Source organism: Onychostruthus taczanowskii, unplaced genomic scaffold (assembly GCF_017590055.1).
Source record: "Onychostruthus taczanowskii isolate IOZ18803 unplaced genomic scaffold, ASM1759005v1 scaffold93, whole genome shotgun sequence".
Taxonomy (NCBI): domain Eukaryota; kingdom Metazoa; phylum Chordata; class Aves; order Passeriformes; family Passeridae; genus Onychostruthus; species Onychostruthus taczanowskii.
Genome location: NW_024507324.1, coordinates 1,308,467 through 1,331,340, shown reverse-complemented (window position 1 = coordinate 1,331,340; position 22,874 = coordinate 1,308,467). Strand labels below are relative to the sequence as shown.

The window sequence follows — 22,874 nt, the reverse complement described above, 5'->3', positions numbered from 1 at the left end:
TCCCTGTTTCTCCTTTTTTTTCTTTTTTTTTTTTTTCTTTTTTTTTTTTTTTTAATATAAGTAGGGGTGGTAATACTTTTATTACTGTAGTACAATGAAGTTCATTAGATACAGTTTGTGAAAGCTTTGAAGGTCTTCCTGTGTAGTGGTTGTGCCTTTCTGAGAATGCCTTGTTAGAGGGAGAGGGTAATGTGAATCCTTTTTTAAACTTGCCCTTACCATAATTTTCTACCTATCCTTCCAAAGGTGTTATTTCCTAACTTTTCTAATGTGTATTGGAAAGACCTTTTGCAAGAACTGTTGTGCTGAATTCCCTACCCACCATATCCTTCAGTTTCTTAAATAGCTTTCTCCACAGCAGCTAAGAAAAGGGAAAAGAACTAAACTGCTTTGACTTTTGTCATTAGCATTGAGGCATACCAAGATCTGTTATACTTACCAGCATTGCTAACTCACTCATACAACAATGTCCAGGGGGAAGACAGCCTGCAAAGGCCTGAAAAGGTTGTGCCAAATGTGCTGGTTATGTTGGCAGAGTGCACGTTTTGCCATGCAGACCTCCTTTATCATAAGTACTTAACCAATTTTCAATAGACGTAAGTGGTTTAAGTATTACTTCCTGTTGAATTAGCAGTTGCTGAGCATTTGAGTCTTTGTGCAATCCTGCAATCCACTAATGTGATATTTAATGAGGAGACATCAGTCTGGAGAAAGATAGTCAATATAAATCAGTGTTTACGAAGTGTGATTAACTCTGAAATATTTCATCAATGCTGTGGTCCCAGGCAGACTCTATGCTAATTATTCGAACCTGTGCATGTTTCAGGGGACTTGATGGACCCTGAGTGCAGCAAACATGGAGCAGCAAAATTGCGATTATGTTCGGACTGTCTCTGATGACAATTTATGCATTTGGTATGATGACCTCTTGCTTCCCAAGAGGGCAATAAACAGAATGCATTTTCATTAAGATACTAATGCACTTTATCACAGGGGGAAGGGGTTAGAAAATAAAGAAATACCTTTAAAGCAAGATGTGGCAGACTGATCAGGAAGATACTTTATTTAAAAGTCAGTTTCCCAGTGTAACTTCTGTTACACTGTTGCAGTCTGTCATTCTGGATGTATGTTGGGCTATAGGATGCATGGCTGGGCAGATGAATAAGCTGAGCGAATCTGTTTAATGAAGTGCAGTGGTACCAGGGCAAAAAAGAACAGATTTTCTCGCATTTGGACTTGGATACCCAAAGATGTGATTTAAAAAAAGTAAACTACTCTTGTATTTTACTCGTTCATTTGCAAGCTTATATTTTCTGATTTTTGAGGAGAAATAATATGAATTAAGCAGTAGCAACAAAGAAAAAAGAGACTGCTTTGCCCATGATGAGAAGGGCTCACATTTAAGGATTGAGCTTGTTGTAGGCCTTAAGAGGTGAACTGGGAGAAGCAGGGGCAAAGGCAAGCATCTCTTTGAGTTTTCACTATTCTGACAGCTTGGCAGGAATGATCCTACTCCTGATGCCGCTCAGTACCAGGACTTGGCAGAAATTATAGAGAGAAGAGGAGATGTCCTGGACCAGAGATCTGGCCTGGTAGCTGCAGAACATGCTAGATGGGATGGTACAGTCCCAGTGAGTTCTGCCTTAGGCTCTGTACCAGCCATAGTGGAAGAAGGGTGAAACTCCATGGTACCTGTTATAGTTGATTATGCAGTAAAGCAATCTTCCTTTTGAATTCTTTGCAAATAGAGACTAAATAAATTGGGTAAAAAGGAAAATAAAGAGTACTCAGAGAAGGAGCCTGAGCCTGTAGTTTGGTACAGAAAATAAATGCCAAAATGTCTTTCTTCTGTCAGCAGGAATAACGCACATGAAGGATTTTCCTAGGGACCATATTTGGAGTGAGACACAGACTCACATTAGTTGTGGTTTTGTATATATTTCTTTCATATAGATGTCTAGATTTTTAAAAAAAAGGGTGAAAAAACTGCATCTTTTAACTCAGCTATTTATTTTTACTTGAGGGGTGTTTCCTTTCTGTAGCACTACTTACTCTTGATATGTTCCAAAATGAAATACAACAGCAATTGCGCGAGTACTTTTTGCATATCTGTTCTGTTGGTTAGTCAGTGACTCTGAGCACCTCTTCCCCTGTCTGTTCCATCACAGGTAACATAGAGTACAGCTGCCCAGCAACGAATGAATGTGAAATCACAAAGCGCAGACGCAAGTCCTGCCAAGCGTGCCGCTTCATGAAGTGTCTAAAAGTTGGCATGCTGAAAGAAGGTAAGACTGACCGCCTCAATCTGTATCTTTCTGCAAACACTTGCTACAACTGTAGGGCAATCAAGAAAGGAGACTGGTGAGTGTTCTAATCAGTTATTGCAAAGACAATTTTCATATATACTTGCTCTTCGTGACATCTGCTTCTAAGCTATCGGTTCATGCTTTATCCACATAGAGTTCATCATCATGTGTAGTACAGCAAAATGTACCTCAGCATTCAATCTCCTTTAGTGAGTAACTTGATAGAATAACCGTCAGAATTCTCAGAGATTTCTTTCCTCCATTCCTTGTCCACTGTTACTCTGTCGCAGTTCTGGCAGAAAACCAAAACACACACTGTGCCTTCCTTTTATTCAGTCTTCATTCCATCAGGACAAATGAAAGGGTTACTTCCAAATGAAACAAGTATAAGTATTTTGTGTGTGTGTGTGTGTACTGAAGTTACTTTAACTACACTGGAGCAAATTTTGGCATGCAGAAGAGGAGAATCCACTCTCCCCCGCTTTTTTTTTTTTCCTAAAAGTGTCTGAGAACCCCTGCCCCTCAATGTAAATATATATTGAATGTTTGAATTCATCAATTACATTTTGAAGATACTGAATGCAAGAAGATATACTCAAGAAAGGGTGCTGTCTTACCTGGAACCTGCTTCATCTGTGTGACACAAAGAGTCAGTTGGTTGCCTACTATGCGTTTACATTGCTGTTAATGTATATGCAAGAATACACTTGTAAGTGCATGTATTACATGCATTATTATTTTAGGGCACTGTCAGCACCAAGAAAGATGCTGTGTACTTCTGAACTAGATAAACATTTGAAATAAAATCAGCATAGTGTTCTCTAAGTATTGTGTCCGGTGGAGAGTACTTTGTGTTAAGCAACCACTTCAGAACAATCCTGTTCAATTTTTCTTTGTCAGTGCTTGAAAACTCAGCTTTAATAACTGGCTAATTTTTGCAAATGGGTTGGTGGTAATGCAAAACAGGGTAAGTATGCAGCTATCAGGGTAAAAATCCAAGAAACAACATAGACCAGTGGTGAGATGATGGGCAAATTAGGTCTATCACGCACCTGCAGACATATTCTTATTGGATTATACTTACTAAGAATAAACCTTGTTCTGTGCAATTGCTTTGGCAGATGCTATGATCCTTGAGCCAAATCCTGCTGTCCTTAGTCTTACTTGAGCAAAACTCTTGTCAGATTCGATGGAGATTTTGCCTCACTAAGAACGGCAGGGTTTGACCTTCTCTTCAGTCGTTTTGGGAGAGTTCTTACTTGCCGAAATCCTCGTATAACTGACCACTAGGAGCAGTTAATTGAAAGTGAAATGATGATGCTTAGATGAATTGTAAAAAGAAAGGGATGACTGGGTATGACACCTTTTGAAAATGACTGGCTTCTTAGCATCTTTTTTTAGTAAGTTAAGACCCTGTATCACTAGTTGCCGAATATACAGATATATTGAGCAACTTCTTTGAAAATGAGACAGTGCTACCAAGAGCACATGCAGGTGAACTGATTTAATCCTTTTCCTCTGAATTTTGAGGACACTATTGTGCATGCATTGACATACATGTATTTTAAAAAATCTAGGCTGTATGCAGCTTCTGGAACTGCAAGAGGAAGTTGTCTCCTTTGCAACTGAGTAATTATCTCAGCAAATTTTTGTGCAGATTTACTGTTTCTGCATACACTTTTGTTAACTGAGATAATTTAGTTGGATAATACAGATGTACATTGTAATATTTTTTTGTTTGAATGTTCATTGTCCATGGATTCAAATCATTACCACAAGTATTCTTAATAAGAATTGCATGAATTTTCTACTCTAAAAGTACATACCTTTTTCTAAATGGCAAAATAACTTATTACTTTGAAAAGACAGTGTTGTTTATCTACCACCTATTATAATAACTTGCAAGAACCTATAAGGGCATTTTATTTTTTTCTCTCTTTAGTGGCTACTTTTAAATCATACTGATTCACAGTACATTTGTAAGACTGTACTTGTAGTAAAGATTTTTTTTTTCTTGTTGGAAGGTAGTTTTGGAGCTGGATGTTGTTATTTTAACCTGCAGGAAAGTCTGGAGATGGCTTTTTGACTTGGACCACATCCTTTATGTACAAAATTAAGAAAGATAATGTACTGACTTTTTGCATGTGTAAAGTGGTATAAATTTATTGATTAGCATGGACTTAAAATAAGCTGAAATTATTCTTGCTGTATCTCAAGTGTTTCTTTATGTACAGACAAGGATTTCAGTCCCATGCAGCATGTCAGAGATCATGCTGCAGTAAATCTATTCAAATGTAAACCTGTTCAATTCAATTACCAGTTTATAATAAAATTTGCTGCTGCAGCCTCCACGTTTGTCACAGCAGTCTCTACATGCTGATGGCACAGCATGCCTGGAAATTGACAGCCTAAATCTATTTACAAAAAAAATTTAGTTGCAGACCTGAAATAAAATCAAGTTTAAGCAGCTTTGAGAGGAGCATCACATTCCTTACAAGAACAGCACATCTGCCAGGGTGCATCTTTTCCAGAAATTTTACCTTGTTTGTGGGGAGTTTTCTTGTAGAAATTTATCTTTAACAGTTTTAAAGTGTAATCCGCAGTGAAACAATTATCAGATATTGTGCTTCCCTTCACATTGTAAAGGACTTTACTACATTGTCATTTTGTGAATTGTCATATGAATTTTATGGTAGTAATCACAGTGCCTGGAAAAAGATTCTGAGTTTTAGCTTGGCTTCTAGGGCAGGGTCCGAACACCACTTATAACAGATGTATAGGGTGGCTTCTCTTGTGACATCTGCATGTTGAATCATTTATCTGACAAGATAATGGTGTTTTTCATCAAGCATCCAGTGTTTCTGTGGGAGACCCGGTGTTAGGGTGGCGGAGCTGTGTTTTGGGGTCAAATCCTGTGAGGGAATTGGATTTCTGGTCACATGAAGTACAAGGTGGAGTAGGCATTTGCTGTGCATATTCTCATGGATGTTGGTGGGGCTAAACCAGCAGCACCTAGATCAAGATTCTTAATAATTTTTAGGATGTGGGCCAGGAGCCAGAGAAGGAATGCTGCAGCAATGCCAGACTGGGTTGGAGTGGGATTGAGGCCCTGGCTGCATCTCCTGTTGAGTATCATAAGAAAGTTTGTACAGACTGATCTGGAGGAACACATTTTGGTTTAACCCATAGATTGTTACTTGAAAACATCTGTGTCTATGAATGGGTTTTGAGGATATTATACTTCATACTGTAGCATTCAGCAGAGGCTGATGATCTTTAAATCACAGGACAAATATGAGGGTGTTGTGTTTTCATTTACTTTTCTAGTCAAGGGTTATTAGCAGCAAAGCAGAATATGTTGCACTCAAAGAAGAAAATTTACATTTTTCTATATTTAATTTTGTGTCAGTGTTACAAAAAATCAGGTTATCAAGTATCCCAATTGATTCTTCTACTGAAATGCAGTTTCTTTGACTGTAGTTTTATTCTGGTGAATTGTCTCAGATTCATGAGAACAGCTGAAACAACATTAAAGATTCTTGTATAGTCTAGGGAGAAACTTTTCAAATGTATCCCGTGAGATTTCTTGAAATAATATTGCAGTTGCTAAAAGGGTGCAGGGAGGCATGTACAACAATTTGCCCTTTCTAAAAATGAACATTTTAAAACATTCAGTAGTTTTCAGTTCTGTTGGTTTATAATCTGTCTTTTAAGTTTGGCCTTTCAAACTCTTTGGAAGCCAGTGATTATTTTGCTTCAGGTGGCAGAATTAAATCTGTGCTCGTGTGCAAGATTGGGTATTTTGGCTATTTCCCTTTTTATCCAGATAGTTGGATTGAGAAAAAGAGGTTGGTTTTTTTTCTTTTCTAAGAAGAAAAATTGGATGTACCATACTTTAGATGGTATGGGAAATCTTAAGTAGATATTTGACTTTTCTATTGCTAGGTGATCTGAGTAGAATTCAACATCTAATCTTTAATTAGTACTATATGCTTATTAATAATATTTGTGGGACTATTTACTAGCATATGTTTGTGGTAGAAGATATTATTCCAAGTTTATTACAGGACAGATCTTGCTCTGAAGAGCTTCCCATATGAAATCATTCCAATGGAGTAATTATTCGAAAATAAAATTACTTTTTGTTTCAGATGCAGCATTTGTATAACTGTTTTTACAAGAGATTATTCCATATGTTTTAGTTTTCTTCATAGAGGCAAAGCCTTAGCCTCAGTTTTTCCTACCCCTGTATTGTAGGGAGGTTAAAAACTATAGTTCAGACGGGAATCTGTTGAGTGGCACTAATGCAGCTCTTAGTACATCTGGAATACTGTATCCTGTTCTAGCTCTCATAGTTCTGTGCAGTACTAGTTTGTATTTCTTACAGGACTGTTGATACCAAAACATCTCCCATGTATCTCTCATTGCTGGTATTAGGGTGTTTTCAGAACTTGTTACGGACTGTGTGTAGTGGCTGATCTGCATTGCTTGTTATTTCAGAAAGTCTGTCTAGTTTCTAAATGAGTGATACATGGACAAAAAATGGAAGTTTATATGAAAAATAAAATATACCCCAATGAAATGGCATGGGTTGCTTCATGTAAGTATGTTTGTATTTTCCTTAGGAATGGATGGCCTTTGCAAATTATCATCAGTCATTTGATACCCAGTTGGAATAGGTAGAGTAACAAAATTCCAGCTTAATTAGTCCTGTTATTACAAATGAGAAGCCAGATCCTCACCAAGTATTAACAGAAGCTCTTAGAGCTGTGTTAGATTGCTGCTCATTTGGTAGGTTTAGCAATCTGTGCTATGGGGAAATCAACAATATACCTTTTTGTGTCTGTGAATCTTCACAGTTGCTTGTACGTGAGCCATCATTCAGGCTCTAGAAATCATCAGAAACTCTCAGAGCTTTTCATCTGGCAGTGCTGACTTATGTGTAACCCTTCCCATCACAGCAGAGCAGTTTGCATGTTGTACTTGCCCTGCTCGATGAGTAGCCTCAACACTTCTCATTCCTTACTTTACTTGGACTTTTTGAGAATTCATACAGGCCCTCAGAAAGACCTCAGCATCCCTTGGGAAACGGTAAGGCAGTAGTTAGAATCTGCTTTGTAAAGAAATCCTAGACTTTTAAGAGTTTTTCTTTAGCTGTGATCTAAATAAAAACAATTCCTGACAGTTTTTAAAATGCTTGAACGTTTTAGATGCTCCTGTAATGAACCAGAAGATTGTTACACTTTTTCTGAACATGCTAAAATTGGGGGCGGGGGGGAGTCTCAAATATTTTTGCTTCACACTTGGAGAGATTTCATTCAAATATAAGAATACATTTTTAGAAAGAGGTATGTGTATTTTAAAGCATAAATTACTGAGTTTATTATGGAAAGATTACCGTATGAACATCTTTGGCTTGTGTTAAGCATCAGATTGGATTAAATTATCATATTGATCCTTTCTGGCTTTGACAGCCTATGAAAATAAATCCAATACAGCAAGGAGAACGGGCAGCTTGAGTTTGGTCTTATGTAAAGAGATGCGTGATATGCAGAGGAGCAGATTAATGGATTCTCTCTCAAAATAATAAATAAAACTAAGCAATCTTCTTTGTGATTAAAACTGTGTTATCACCTATGATTTGAGGGTAGTGAAAAAGCCTGCTTAATAGGATTCCTTCTAACAACATCTCTTTTGAAAAGACCTGTGCATCAGACATTGCCAAGGTAAATTTCTCTTACAAGTCTAATACCATTAGTTTGCCAAGACGAAAGCAGAAATTATTGTGGACGAAGTTTTAGTTTCTGCTGCCTTTAGAAATCAGAACAAAGGAAAGGAGAAAGCATTAATGGTATTCAAAGAAAATATTTCTGTACAGGATGACAGTTAATAGAGCAGCAGTGACCTCAGTGATATTTCTTATGCTCTCTATCGTAATATTACACTTAAGGAGCTTCTCCATTAATGCAGGATATTAAACAAACCTCCTGTTTTATAACATCAAGAGATAACATAGTGTGTCTTCTGTTGATGTCTCAGCTCTCTTCTATGTTTCAATGTATTATGAAGGACTTTGATTTCTAGTGCAGATTTTTTTTGAACTGTTTCTTTTCCTCTCCTTATTCCTTCCTTTCCCTCTTTCTTCCCTTCCTTCCCCATTCACCCACTCCCCCCTTTTCTTCCTCCTTCTTATTTCTCCCCTTCTTTCACTTTTATTTCTTCCTTTCCCTTTTTTCTTTCCCCCTTTCTCTTTCTCTCTTTCTCTCTTTCTCTCTTTCTCTCTTTCTCTCTTTCTCTCTTTCTCTCTCATTCGTTCTTTCTTTTTCGTCTTCTCTTGTGCTTGGATTAATATATATTGGGACCTGTTAAATCTCCTTGGAAACAATAGAAGCTAATCTCTAAGTGCTGTTGGTGTTCATAAGTAGGCTTCTTTGCTCCTAACCAAAATATGACCTGATAGCCCAGTTCACACATTAGAACTGACAGCCCAATTTGTCTGCCCTAAAATGCATCTCATGACTATCCACTCTATCTAACTGATGAAGAAGGACAAACTATTCAACTTCAGGTTAGTGTTTATAGTCAGCTCAAGCAACTAGCATTTCTATTCTTCCACTAGAAAAATATCCCAGAAAAAGCAACTACAGGGGATGTGGATATTCTTTCCAAGTCACACAAAAGCACCTACAACTCCTACCAAGTGTTGGCCTCCTGAGAAGTTTTCATGGTGCTTTTGTGCCAGTGTTGTGCCACTCTGGTTTATGTTCTGTCTCTTGAGTATTTTGGGGAGTAAAACAGATATCCCAGCAGTTCACTGGACTTGCTCTTTAAATAAAATGTCTCTTTTTCTGGGAAAAATTTTGTATTACTGTTGTCTCTTTATACAAATACTTGCCTTCCACAAAAGAGAAGGTATGAAGTGGATGTGGAGAAAGCAGTATTGTTTGTAAGTCTGAGTTTGAGAACTGTTTACATTTCTTGGATTTACACAGATCTGTAAATGGGGAGGCTTTTGTGTTAGCATTTGCAAATCTGAGGTCAGAGCTGTTTGCTGGCTCACTCACCAGCAGCTTCCTTGAGATTAGCTGTTAGGTTGGTCTGCTCACACAGTCATTTGCTGCTGAGAATCCCAGTGGCAGCAGTTGTTTGCAGGGTCTGACAGGCAAAGAATACTTTCAGCATGAAGTTACTTTGTACTTCTGTTAATGAGTTTGAAGGATTCTGAATAGGATTCAATTTTACTGTAATTTTCTTTGTGCACATACCTTACATATTGCTCAGAATTGGAAGGAGTAGGTTCTGCAGTTTCATGAGTCTACTTAAATTACTATTAAAAATTAATCACTTTGTACTAATATTTTCTCATCATAATATGAGGTGGTTAACTGCATATTCTCATTTGTCATATTTCTTCTTTTGATTCTAAAATAAGGAAGCAGTATTTTCCTAATTTTCTAGAAAATAATCAATTGTTTGCAAAATATGTTTGTTGGATTTAGTCCCTACGAACATTTGCTTATGCACTGGAAGTATAGTGACAGCAATATAAGAGATAAGGATAGGTAGAGACAAGTCTGAAGGATGCAGGACTTTTCCCGTGATCTCACAGACAAGTAGCTGCCTTTCATTCTTGTTCTCTGCCACCCACAAACACATACATCAGATGTGGCACTGCCCTTTGTTGCAGAGTTCTTGAATTCTTGCATGTGGGTCCTGCCCACATTATGTTAAATAATTTTCATTTTGTAATGTAATTTGTATTCTCCACTTTTTTCTGTTTCTGCTGTGCCGATACTTGCACATCCCGTTTGAGTGGAATAGGTGTAGAATCTCTGGTAGAGGTGTATGTCCTTATCTTTAAAGTGCCACTCTGGACCCAACCTTTCTGTATTTTACTCAACTTTTGCCTGGGCAGCACTCACAGCTCCTCACTAAGACTGTTGCTGTGTAAAATCTTTGTCAAAACAACAGAATGTATGGTAGGATTATTTGGGGTGAAAGGCTGAAGGGATGCAGGTGCTGGTGATTAGAACCCATGTGGCAGATATACAGGCTGACTGCTGCTGCTTGGGATGGATTGGCACTGAAAAGCTGAGTGGCTGAGGAACTCTCTTGGCGTCTTCACTCAGTCAAAGCAATGAATGTATTGAGAAGCAAGAAAATTTTCACCTGCCGTTGTTACAACTGATCTCATATAGTCCTATCCCTCAAATATTTCACACTTCTAAATCTCTGCTGTCTTACAGAAAAAAAACCATTAGAATCAACGTGGGTTTTGAGTCATTAATGTAACTAAGCCACAGTCTTCTCTCTGAGCAGTCATTGCCCTTTTATAAGCTGAGGAGTTAGTGCAAGTGGTGAGCCTTTGCCAGTTCTACTCACTGAGTGACTGGAATATGAAGCTGGAATATTATTTCATTTGGTGTTTGTAATGTGGCTTTTGTGGTTGAAAGTCAGCAGCCTGAATTCTGAAATAAATGTGATCATCTGCAATGAATTGTCACTTTGTCAGATTTTGCCATTCTTACTAGCTATTCTAATAATAGATCTCATCTAACCAGCTTTTTCTTTTTTTCCCCCTTTTCTTTCTTTTTTGTTTTCTTTTCTTCGGGTATTTATATGACAGAAAAGGGAAATTATGAGGGGAGTCTGTTATGCTCACAGTAGTTGCTTAATATAGCTATTAATCTTTATAAATGAAAAAACATAGCTTTATTTTAAGCCTCAATAGGCTTTTATTAGATAGACGATTCTGGAGAAACTCAAACACAGCTATGTTAGATATATACACTTACTGAATAATATAAATATTTTCCTTTTTGCACTTTATTGTTCCAGCAAAATTAATACGTGTATCTATTTTTCTCTTAAGCATCTGGTTTACATCTCAGGATCATCAGGTATAAGATGAGAAGTCAATTTGATTTATAGTTTTAGTGTAGAAGATCCAAAATCAACATTCCATACAACCTGCTTGCATGGGGTCTTACTGCAGTCCATGTTAAAACAGTTAATTATTAAAATACTTAATTTAGGAAAATTGAAATACTTTCTAAAAGCAAATCTGTGTGATACTGTCCCTTAATCAGCTTAACTCCAGTCTATACCTTAGTGGCAGAATTGTTGGTGTGCTGTTTATCAGCAAAACTGCTTGACCAGCAAGAGAGAATATTGGTAACTTGCTGCATGCTGAGCACATACAGATCCTAGGAAAAAACAAGTAGTACAAGATCATCATCCTCATCTTTCGTCTCCTTTTCTTTCTCTCTTCAGCCAAGCATTAGTCCATGCATTGCTGTTCTTGTCATTTTTATTCAGCAGTGTAAAAGTTACTTCACCAATGCCCTCTCTCTAGTACTCCTTTCAGTTCTGTGGGTGGGTGACTGAAGATGAGCCATGTCTTTTGTTGTGATCTGAATCAATCAACAGATCAGTCTTATATCATTTGTTCAACACTTGTACAGCCACATGATGCTTTTCATGACAGTCTGCCAGATAGTGCTTACGGTGGTCTCCAGCATCTGAAGTTCCTGTGCTCTGTCTCATTTTCATATTTTCTGTAATTCAATCCAAGCTTTAGAAATGGGCACCTGAGATTTCATTGCATGGTCAATCTCAGTGGATAACATTTGGGAAGAGTATCTTGTTCTAAGTCACCAGACATGCATTTCTGGATAGGAAGTGGTATCAGTTGTGGTAAGATTACTTAAGAGATGGCATAAATACACTTTGGATCCAGACTGAGGGTACCAGCATGTTACTGTTGAAGTGTTAAGAGAAGTCTTCCTCTGTACTGATTTTTCAGGTCACAAGCCACTTGCTGGTTTCCCTGTGAAACTTCTAATGAAAACTCTTTATGTTTCCAATTTGAAGACAGAATAGACTGCTAAATGTCAAAATAAAGGAAAATGAGTGTTTCCCTTAAAAAGTAGCAGTCTGTTTTATAATACCAGTTTAAATGTATTCTTGCTCAAAGATGTATTAGAAAGTTTCTGTTGAGTTATAACTCAGGTGAAGAATTAGCCTGAGATAATAAGGGACTGAATAGCCTCTTCCTTCTCAACAGCCCTCAAGAACATCACTCAAAGTGCAAGTCTCTGACTGTATTTCAGACAAAAAGAAGTTGGAACACCTCTTGAGTCTGGTGTTCACAACCAAAGTCTTTGCTGATCTTCCAGTTGCTGGACTGTGCCACACGGCTGTTGCATGATCCTGCATGAGATGCGGAGGAATGCAGTAACTGGAGAACAAAGCCACAGAGTAGCTAGGATGACATAAGATCCTTCTGTTTTCTCTTTTTATCTTCTCTCATTTTCATGACTTTTCTCTTCATTTTCCTCTTCCAAACCACGATTTGGAAGAATGCTGATGAGAAAATAGTTGCTGTGAGCACATATCCTCCAGGCAGTTTTTTTTTCTGGTCAGGTGGGAGAGAATCATGAATTTCTTGAGGTTTTTGTTAGCTGACTCACTGTTTCGTGAGGACTAGTCAGGCTGAATGACTATATTTCCTTCTGGGCATCCTGGTATTGCTGGAGATACCCATCCTGGCAGGATGCTTCAGCTCATCTCCAATTAAAATACTTGTTATGGAAGTATTCTTAAACACAGCTGATTAATGAAGTTAAGAAAAACATTTGAATGCAGTGTTAAGGCTTCCAGCATTGGTGTTCCTCTCTAGGGAGGTGTGTGCAATGAGAAAGCATTTGGAATGTTAGCAATCCATCCCATTTTGTTTCCATTTGTTTTCTCTAATTTCCTTTTTTTAATGCTGGTTAGCAGAAATAAGTCCTTTTTCCCCTCTTCACTGTTCCCTCCCCCTATATGGAATAGCCCATGACACGTGCCTGTAAAGTGGCTTCTTGGGAATTTGCAAGTCTTTGAATGTGTTATCTGATTAAAGGGATGTATGTGTCTTTAATTCTCGTCTGCAGTTTCACCTCTGACCCCATCTGTTAAAGTGGAAAGGAGCTGAGAGTCAGCAAAGTCCCAGATTCAACCCAGATAACCTGCAGTGTGCACATTTGAATGCTTTAACTCCTCAGTTGCCCCTGAAAATTACATACTTAATTAAGTGACAGGTTTCACTGGAAAATGTGGAGGGTGTGGTGTGAGACAGGTGAATTGTTTATTTTGTTGATATGCTTAAGGTAGGATAATTTAGTCCTGGTTTTGCCTTTTCTATTAAAGAAGAAAAAACATATAGATGTGTGGCATAAAGGTGTATAAGGTCTTGTTTATGCGTGTGTATTTTCATTTCTTTATTATTTTAATAGACCAATTTCTTGCTTACAGGAGTGAAAAGTAAAACCCCCATTTCTACTTCCTTTTTGAAAAGGAAGCTGAATTGCGTGGTTGGAGAGGATATTGCAGTTTTGGGTGGGATCTTTAAATACCCTGGAATAAGGCAGTAAAAATAATGTCATTGAAAAATTGAAGCAGATGATGTGAGGGTCATTTACATTATAATTTGCTAATATAGGGCTCTTTTGCAGCAACAGTGTAATTGTGGCATTTTCTGTGCTTTACAGATAGATATCATAAGTGATGAGAATATCCCCACTATGTTTAGACCTGTGGGTGTTTTGATTTTTCCTCTGGTCATTTTCTTTTCTAGCTTTCAAACACTCTTAAAACTGAAAAGATTTTCAGTATCCCAGATCCATCCCTGATCTCTGAAAGCTAGAGCCAAATTCTTCCCCCACATACATCTGTTCAACTTCGGTGGTTACACTTAGGCTATGTGGCTGTAACAATGCAGAATTTGTCCTAATCTGCCCTTTCTTTTTCAGTGGAGAATATGCACATGCAAAGTGTACATGAACACAGCAAGTTGAAATGCAAATAGAAAAAAATGTATGTATTTTGTGTGTGTGTGTACACACACGTAGATAAACAGCACACAGATAGGTTTGATAGTATATCTACTGTACATAATATTGTAAATGGTGTCTTGCTGTGCTGGAATCCAGGCAATATGAGTTCAGTACTAAAGTGTTCAAGTTGCACCTGAGCTAGCTGGAGCCTGCCAGCCTCTGCAAGCCCACTGAGAGCATCTGTCTCGCCACCACCTTGCTCACGCTGTGTCCTCTGCAGGCTCTCCGATTCTTCCGACTATGAGCATAAATCATCCACCTGTCAGGAGCTCGAGCTGCCTGGATTATGCAATGCCTGCCTTCATTTGGAGATGGTGTGAGCAGAAGATTGCAGCAAATGGTTTGCATTCATTTTAATGCTGCTCCCGCATCTCTTCAGCTTTAATGAGGGTTCAGGGTGGTGACGACTCCCTGAGACAATGAAAGTCCTAGAGACCCAAGCTTTCTTTGTGCATTTGTATGGCCTAGTTTAGAATTTTTTTTTTTTGGCTTTTCCCCCCCCTCCCTCCCCCACCCCCAAGAAATGAATGGCTTGAAAACTGATGCAGAGAACGGGTACTGCACAAAGCCAGCTGTCCATAGCTCTGCTTTTTGGCCTTGTATTACTTCCCTCCAGCTGAGCAATGAAGAATTTAAAAATCAGTCATGTTTAATGTTGATTGTCCATTTGTGCTGTCTAAAGCTGCAGTGTCTAGTTGGCTTCACTTAAAAAAAAAACTGTAATAATCCTACCTTTGCATTTTATTCAGTTACAGGTGTATTGAATTACATGATCAAGGGTGGCATACCATATTGTATATTCCAAATTTAAAACACGGATCCTCTATATTAAGATCTCCTTGTATTAACAAAAAAAAACAAACCCGGACTTTCAGTAAAATAGTCTCATTTCAGCTTGGTAGGCCTGAATTAATCAAATTCCTTATTCACTCATAATTTTCATCATGAATTGTAGGCAGAATAAATATTAGTATTTATTCATCTGTGTGAGCAGAAGGAAGAAAAAAGAAGGTTGGGAGACAAAAGCAGAGAAGTCCTTTCAAAGACAAATGTTGAAGATGGCAAAGGGGTAAAGATAATTCGTGCCTTCACACCTGTAGTATCTGTGTGCCCCTAACCTCATACAAATCCCACCAGATTCTTGTAGGTATAACCTTTAGACTGTAGCCTTATGTGATTGCCAACCTTATATTCTTAGTGGCCTGAAAAACACGTGGTGTAGTAATAGTAAAGTACTTCATTTTGATACTATTCAGTAGTTAGCAGGGGAAGTCCATGTTTAGCATCCTAAGGAAACAAGCTTCTTCAGTACTTTTGACACACCTTGGCCTTGTGCAGCATGATTTCTCTGCAGCAAATGTGTCCTGAGCTTGTCAACAGTTTTTTCAGGGAATATTTTTTAATATGTTTTAGAGAACACCTGTGATGTGTAGACAGTAATAGCCCCATTTTACAATATTAAACTTCAAAGAAAGAGAACAAGAGTTGCTTAGTAAAAGTCACATGTGGTGTTAGAAGCAGAGCTAGAAGTGAAACTTCTGCTCTGAGGTTAATGTGTTTTTCAGCCTGGGACTTCAAAGTCCAGCTGTGTCCACCCCTTTCTCACCCAGTGACTGAAAGAGAGAAAGGTTTTATTGCTTGTTCATTTGGAGTTTTATATTTCTCTTTTTAACACTTCCCTTCACATGTGAACTCCTCAATCAGCTACTGATGAATAGAATCCTAAAAGGTGAAGTGAAAGTAAGGGCAGCTTTTGTCAACAGGGAAGATAAAGTGCTGTGTTTCAATGTTCCTCTATATTTCCCATTGATATTAACGAAGGATGCTTAGACACATGGAAAGGAATCTGTGTTGCCAAAATATTCAAATTTTTCTCTCGGTGAAAATTTCCCCAGCTGATAGGTAGCACGAGTGGCAGCTGAACATGGAATACACAGTGTGTGGAACACACACTCCTGAGTAGCAGCAGTGCTTGGAAGCTCTGCCTGTGTCTCCATTCTGCCGCCTTGGTCTGAAAGCCAGGGAATTTCATGCAACCTGGTCGTACTTAACTAGGACCACACAGAGCAAGGGAGGTTTTTTAATTGGCTGTTTGGGGGAGGCGTGGGGACCCTAGCATGTGCAGACTTTGAGATCTTTACTGAGAGCCTTATTTGCTTTTGGTTGCAAGCTACCCTTCCATGCTATTCCCTCCCCACTCCAGTTTTAATTTGATGGAAAGCCAGCAGTACTGCAGTTTTATGCAAGGGCTCCAGTGAACTCAAAAAGGATTATTATTTCTCACTTTGTCTTTACAATAACTTCAAAATTTTATATGTCAGAACGCAGGATTATCTGAAGACACAAATGCAACACAACACTGACAAAATCAGATGAAAAATCTCACTCTTTTAGCTATGAAGAAATTAGATTTATCACCAGAAAAGCATTCTCTTTTCATTTTCTGAAAGGTGCTTTTTGACAGACCCTTTGCAGTGGACGTCATGCTCACAAAACATGCTGTCACAGGGCTATTTGAATATGGTGACAGGCTCATTATCATGTTGAAGACAACTGACAACACTGCAGACTAGAAATGGACAGGCTTGCCAATCAGCTGTTGAAAGGATTGCAGTTGAAATAGAGGTTTTTTTTGTTCTGAGAACAGTAGTACAAATTGACTACATTAATTCTTTTTATTATGGTTGCATACACTGTAGTTAAGGGTCCGTCACTGTTTCCATTATAAATCCCTGTTTTCAAGGGTTTATTAGTAGACCATAAAAATGGTTCCTGTTGAAATTTTGCATTAAAAATATATATTACCCTAACAGAACAAATTTTCTGTGGTAAATGTGTGGAGGTGGGAGGGCAGAGAAAGAGGGATTGACTGATTTTTAGCTGAAAATTGCATAAAGCTGAATGCATTATTATTTTTATAGAATCTTAGATGTCCAAGAGTTTTATAGACAGGTTTATGCCTCAGGAGTTTACAATTTCAGGATGTGATGCTGCCAACACTTATTATGGGATGGGATTTTCCTGGTAGTCTCACTGGAATCAGTGAAGCACCAAACCTTATCTGCTGTAGGAGGTATTTGCAGATTCAGGTTGAGTAGTCAAACAATCTTGAAAAGTTGTTTTGCCTTTTCTTGGGCCTCAGAAGTAGTCAGGTTGGGGTTTTTTGTTTTGTTTTTAGTATTAATCTGGGATGCTAAATGTTTACCTGAGGTTCAGGGAGTTTTGCATGTATAGTGACAATCCAAGCAAAAGTGATTCCACCAATGTACTCCAGTTACGTGAAGTGAAAAGATTGGTGGAAATTATCTGCTTTAATCCAAAGTGGTGGTCCTGGGATATCTTTTAATAGTGGAATTTCCCAGGTGTTGGAGTTCATGCTGTAGTTTCTAGAGTGCCCTTAACATTTCTGTAGCACTCTCCATCATCATACTTCTGTTCAAATGCAGGAGTGTCTGTTTTGACAGGTCTGAACAGCTCAGAAGGTATCTTCTGTTCAACTCTGGAAGCAAGGATGTTCCTCTGAGTCCCCTGAGGGCCTGATCTGGCAGGCATTCTCAGAGCCCTCTGTCACAGCTCAGCACATGGACACCGCATACAGTGTCTGCAGTCTCTTTCTCCTGTGCCATTCTGGTGAACCCACTGCGGTGCCTCAGTGCTTGTGGAAAGGGAGAGCTGATGTTTCTGCAGCCAGGATGGTTGCTTTAGTTTTTCCACACTTTCACTATAACAGTTAGAGGGAGCTTTTTCCCAGGAGCTGGAATACTTTTTCATTCCTTATACAGAGGAGGGTGTTAAATCTATGTAAAGGCTCTAAACTGGAAGGAACTGAGGTTTTATTTTTTAAAAGAAGCAATGAAAGCTTGCTGGAGAAAAGGCATGTTGACTTACCTTCCTGCAGAAATGGAATAGGAGGCCAAGAGTCCTAAAAGGAACAAGGTATTTCCAGGAAGCCTGGTGGAAGCACAGGTCTGAAAGTTAGTCATAAATTGTACATATAAACTAGGTGTAGGTGGCAGCAGTATGTGTGTGTTGGCTCGTTTATATTCTGCCCTGAGAGCCTGCCTTCCTCCATGCTTTGGACAGGAAGCCTGAACCTCTCTTCAGGTTCCAGCTCCATTTGGTGGGTCAAATGGAAGAAGCTAGGCACTGTGGTGCATAGGAGGTACATATGATTTTGTGGGAGTTGGTTACGTATAAAATAAGATATTGAAATAGAAAAAGTCTACATGTAGACCCCCCAATTATTAAATTATCACCCAAAATGAATCTTAAATATATTCACTAAATATTTGGTGCGAGGCTGATCCAGAAAGAAGACAGAGTTTTGTGTAGTGTATTTTGCTGGAAGCTTACAAGGAAAAATAATTTTGCTTTGTAGTTCCATGGCTTCAAACATTTGCAGCCTTAATTGATGCTCATTTGATTACTTGATTTCAAAGCACAATCAATTACCTTAATGCATATCACTGTTCTCACAACTATGGTGATTGCAAAATTGTGAATATAAAAATGGAAGTCACTTCTGAAAATTAAGTCTGCAATTCTATTTGCAAAGTCAGAACTCTGACTCTCATGAATTACAGCAGCACAGAGAAAAGGTGTATATTGTCATATTGCCTGAGCTATTATAATGTATTAGGTCAATTGTGTGCATACTTAAAATCTTGAGAATATTTATACTTTTCTGTTGAAGTCAGTCATCTGTTTCTAGGAGGAAACTTTGTGAAGATATAATAACTAATGCAGGACGTTGAACCTAAAAAGTAGTGTTTAGTTGCAAATTACTGAGGAGGAATTTTGTCTTTTCATGAAATCATGGCGCTGCGGAAGTCAGTGACAAAGTTGCTTTTGATCTGGGGGCAGATGGGTTTTCATGGAGTCAGTAATTCTAGTGATTAAATTAGACTAATGGAATCAGGAGTTAATTTCTATTCCAGTACAAGGCACTTCTACTTATGTGCCTCCAGCAAAAATATAATAGATACAATAATATGGAGCTCACCTGCATGTTGTGAGCTTTGTTGAATTAATATTTATGGAATGCTTCAAGATTCTTTGATAGAAAGTGCTATATGGCTGTATACTATTACAATAAAGTCCCGAAAAGCAAATCAATCTGGAGTTAGTCTTATCTCATCCAGTTACAACTGACTACTGGAGCTGCCTATCTTGTTAGAGAGAAGAAAGAAAAGAAAACTAGAAACAGTAAGTATTAAAAAGAAAAACCCCAATCATTTGGAAATCCTTGGGCTTAATATTTCAATTAACTTTTGGGTTTGGTGGTTATAGACCCTTTTTTAATGCTTTGCCAGCTAGCTTCCTGCTTGAAACCAAGCATAACGTAGTAACTTTTTGTGGTTTGGGAGAGTAAATTAAAATTTTCTTCTTCTCCTGTAAATTGCTTCAGAGGCATACATCCTACACCTCGCCTACCAGATATGTAAACAGCATTATCTTTGAATCATTGGTTCCAGTGCTTCCATGTATGAACACTGTTGATTCATTGATGCGGGGGTTTTTGTTGGCTAAGTATTTTTATATTTGCTTTTGAAAAGAAAACATATTCTTACCATTAAAAGCTGCATTGATTTGAAATGAACTATACATAAGGATGGACTAATTACCTAATTTTTTTTCTCATCAATCAAACTCTCATTACCTTTAACACCCCTCTGAAAAGTTAGCAAAGACCTGCTCAGCAGTGTTTAAAGAGAGTATTACAAACAGAACTGCACTGAAAAAAGCCCACCAAAATTGTAAGTATACTGAAGGGAAATTGGTTGAATAAAACTATTCCTATCATGCAAACAAAGCAGCTTATCAAGTGTGTAACTTCATTTTGCCTGTCACCAAGTGCAGGAGGAAAACTCTGAAATCTAGGCTATGAAGCCTGGAGGATATTGATGTTTTAGCAAAACAACACAGGCATGGAATATTCTTTTTCCCCAGGACTGACCTAGTAAATTGTGCAAGCACCAGGAGAAATTTTGCCACCTGTCCCTTATAATCAAGGCCTGTCCCTTACTTAGTCTCATTTCAGTGATATAATTAAGTGACACCATTTTCCCATTTATGTTGCTTGAACACGCTGCCAGAATCCTATAGTCTTATCCAGGTACCCAGGAATGTGACTTAATTTCTTTCATCTAAAGCCAAAAAAATAATCATTTGAACATGGTCCCTTGTCCTGATAGCTAACCCAGCATGGTATATTAGAATACTATTGTTGCAGCGTTCATTGCAAAAATCAATAATCCACTAGATGGAGCAGAATAGAAGTGTAAAAACTGAGTTAAGGCTGGTATTTTAAGAAACAGAATTCAGTATCAAAGGGCCAGAACTCTGACAAAACAGCAGAAAAACACAACAGTAGTATTTTTGCAGTGTGTAGTTCTAGTAAATCAACCAGCTTTACAGTCACTCATGGATTAATGTTGCAGTTCTCCTTTGTGGTTCTCTGTTCTTCTTTAAGGGATAAAATGACAATTAGTCTCTTCTAGAAAAGGTGATTATGAGAAAATTTTGGGGAACAAAGGTGTTTCTAGAAGAGAAAAATTATTCTTTTGCTTTCCTAAATCAGAAGCAGTTTTTTCATTGGTGAAACAGTAAGAAGACAATCATAGAAAGGAATCATAAGATTTTTTTTTCCAGAAGTTCTTACTCATTATTTTCTGGGTAAACTGAGTTATTAAGATATTTTGAGTGTGGATTTGGGGTGTTAAATCACAACCTTTTAAAATATAAATGATCCTTACATTAATACCCCCTTCAAAGATCTCCAGGAACATGATGAGAACATCATATTAGCAAGTAGATTGATGACAATGGCAGGCAAGGCTACAGTTGCAGAGTTCACCCAGTTTCTATTACAGGTGTACATTAGGCATGACTTAAGGCCTGCTTATTCCATCCTGGGCCTCCTGTGAAAAGGAGTGGCCAATTATGCCAATGTGAAGTGGTTGTTTGTTGAAAATGCATATGGGTAAGTGGGTTTTAGTGCTGAAGTTACATATTTTGCAAACAAAAGGAAAGATACAGTCAGTATTTCAGGGGAACGGCTATCGAATTTGGCTTGTGAAATCTCTAAATAAGCTTCACTGTGGCCTAAGCAAGGCTTTGAACCCAGGTCTCTGGAGATGAAAGCCCCAGGCATTAACCATTTGCAATGTCTCACCTTCAGCTTTGTGTTTAATAAAGTGCTTTAGATAGGTGCAGGTGAGCTTTTTTTGCTTAATACTGATTGCTTTGCCTTCTTCAAATGAAGACTTGTAGAACTTTGATAAAGTAATTTAAAAGTTGTCCATTACCATGTTCCTGAATGGTTCTGTGTATCTGAAGCTGCACTCTTCAAATTTCAACAGACAGGCTTCCCATGTAATAAATGTGGAGATAGTACTTTCCTTTTTCTGGTTTTTTTTTGGTCCAAATAGGAAGTTGTAACAATTAAAACCTTCTGATTCTCATCTCTAACTGCCCCCATTGTTTTAGTGTATTATGGCATTGCAATCTGAAGTTTTTTCTTTCTCTAGAGAGGAACTCTTACATGAAATTCTAATTCAAATTATATAAAGGATTCATGTTACTTCCTATCGTGTGCTGCTGCACAACATCACTATGAGCTATTTGCTGGATTTTTCCCCATGTTTATTCACTTTCTTCAATATATTCTTGGTTTGTAAAATACTTTGGGATTTGCTGTTGCTTCAGAAACAGCAAGTGTTAACATTTGTAGTTATGCATACGTTTTGGGAAAATAATAGCCTGAACTTCTTGCATTACAGGATATTTTTGCTCTCTCCTCTTCCTTTTCCTCTTAAAACACAAGTTAGTGTTTTGTCCATTAAGAGACGATTTTTTTCCTTTGTTTCTGCCAAGTGTTTGCGTGCATTTACTTTAAATCAATACAATATGTATAGAATTAGTAGCAGTTTTAGTCACAATGGCTGATAATCATTAGTTTTTCTTACAGCTGTAAGGCTGTTGTGCTTCAGTTTGTTTGAACCAATGCATCATCATGTTGGCCCATGGATTACAGGCTACAAAGGTCTTCATTGAATACAGTCTTAAGTTAATTCTTCTGTCCTTCTTTGTTCTCAGTGTTGGCCAGACACCAAGAACCTTCTGAGGTCATGTTGGGACAGGACCTCCAAATGAGCCAGGAGAGTTGTCAAAGTGCTTTTTTTAAAAAGAAGTGACGCACACTAGTTTGCACACAGTCTATAAAGTAATCTATCTCGATTCAACTATCATTTTCCCTTATTCCTCCTTTTACAAATATTAGTGCATGAGCCTGATGTCTTCTTTTTAAAGTATTCCTCCTTCCCTTTTTTCTTTTCCCAAGGACATCCATGCCAAAACACTTCTTCAGAATGCCCATGGTCTGCTCTCATGTTACTGTAGTTCAGAAAGTGTCCATACTCAGTGTATCTGAAGAAAAGTAATTTTAATCTTGGTTTTATACTTTCTCTGTCTATCAGTTTTGAAGCACACAGAGGGCTAAGACCCACAAGTGGAAAGTCTTGCTGGGTGTCAGTGGGGAGGTGTTTAAGGTAATAATGAAGATCATGGACTGTAGTACACCTGGGCCCTAAATAAGCCACTGCTTTTGTGAAGGCTGTGGACAGGGCATAAAGCCCTCTCATCCCACTTTTTCCTATGTTGGGCACAGATAAAAGATTTTGTCTGTATTGAG

At 38.0% G+C, this 22,874-nt stretch overlaps 1 protein-coding gene across 22 annotated transcripts in view; it reads left to right on the top strand.

The window, feature by feature from the left end:
• The window catches only part of ESRRG (estrogen related receptor gamma), a 371,041-nt gene that overhangs the window by 258,589 nt on the left and 89,578 nt on the right, over positions 1-22,874 (top strand). For all 22 annotated transcript variants that reach the window (XM_041426700.1, XM_041426704.1, XM_041426712.1 and 19 more), the window contains one exon: positions 2,169-2,285. In XM_041426700.1, coding sequence (XP_041282634.1) covers positions 2,169-2,285 — 117 coding nt within the window. The remainder of the gene's footprint in view (positions 1-2,168; positions 2,286-22,874) is intronic.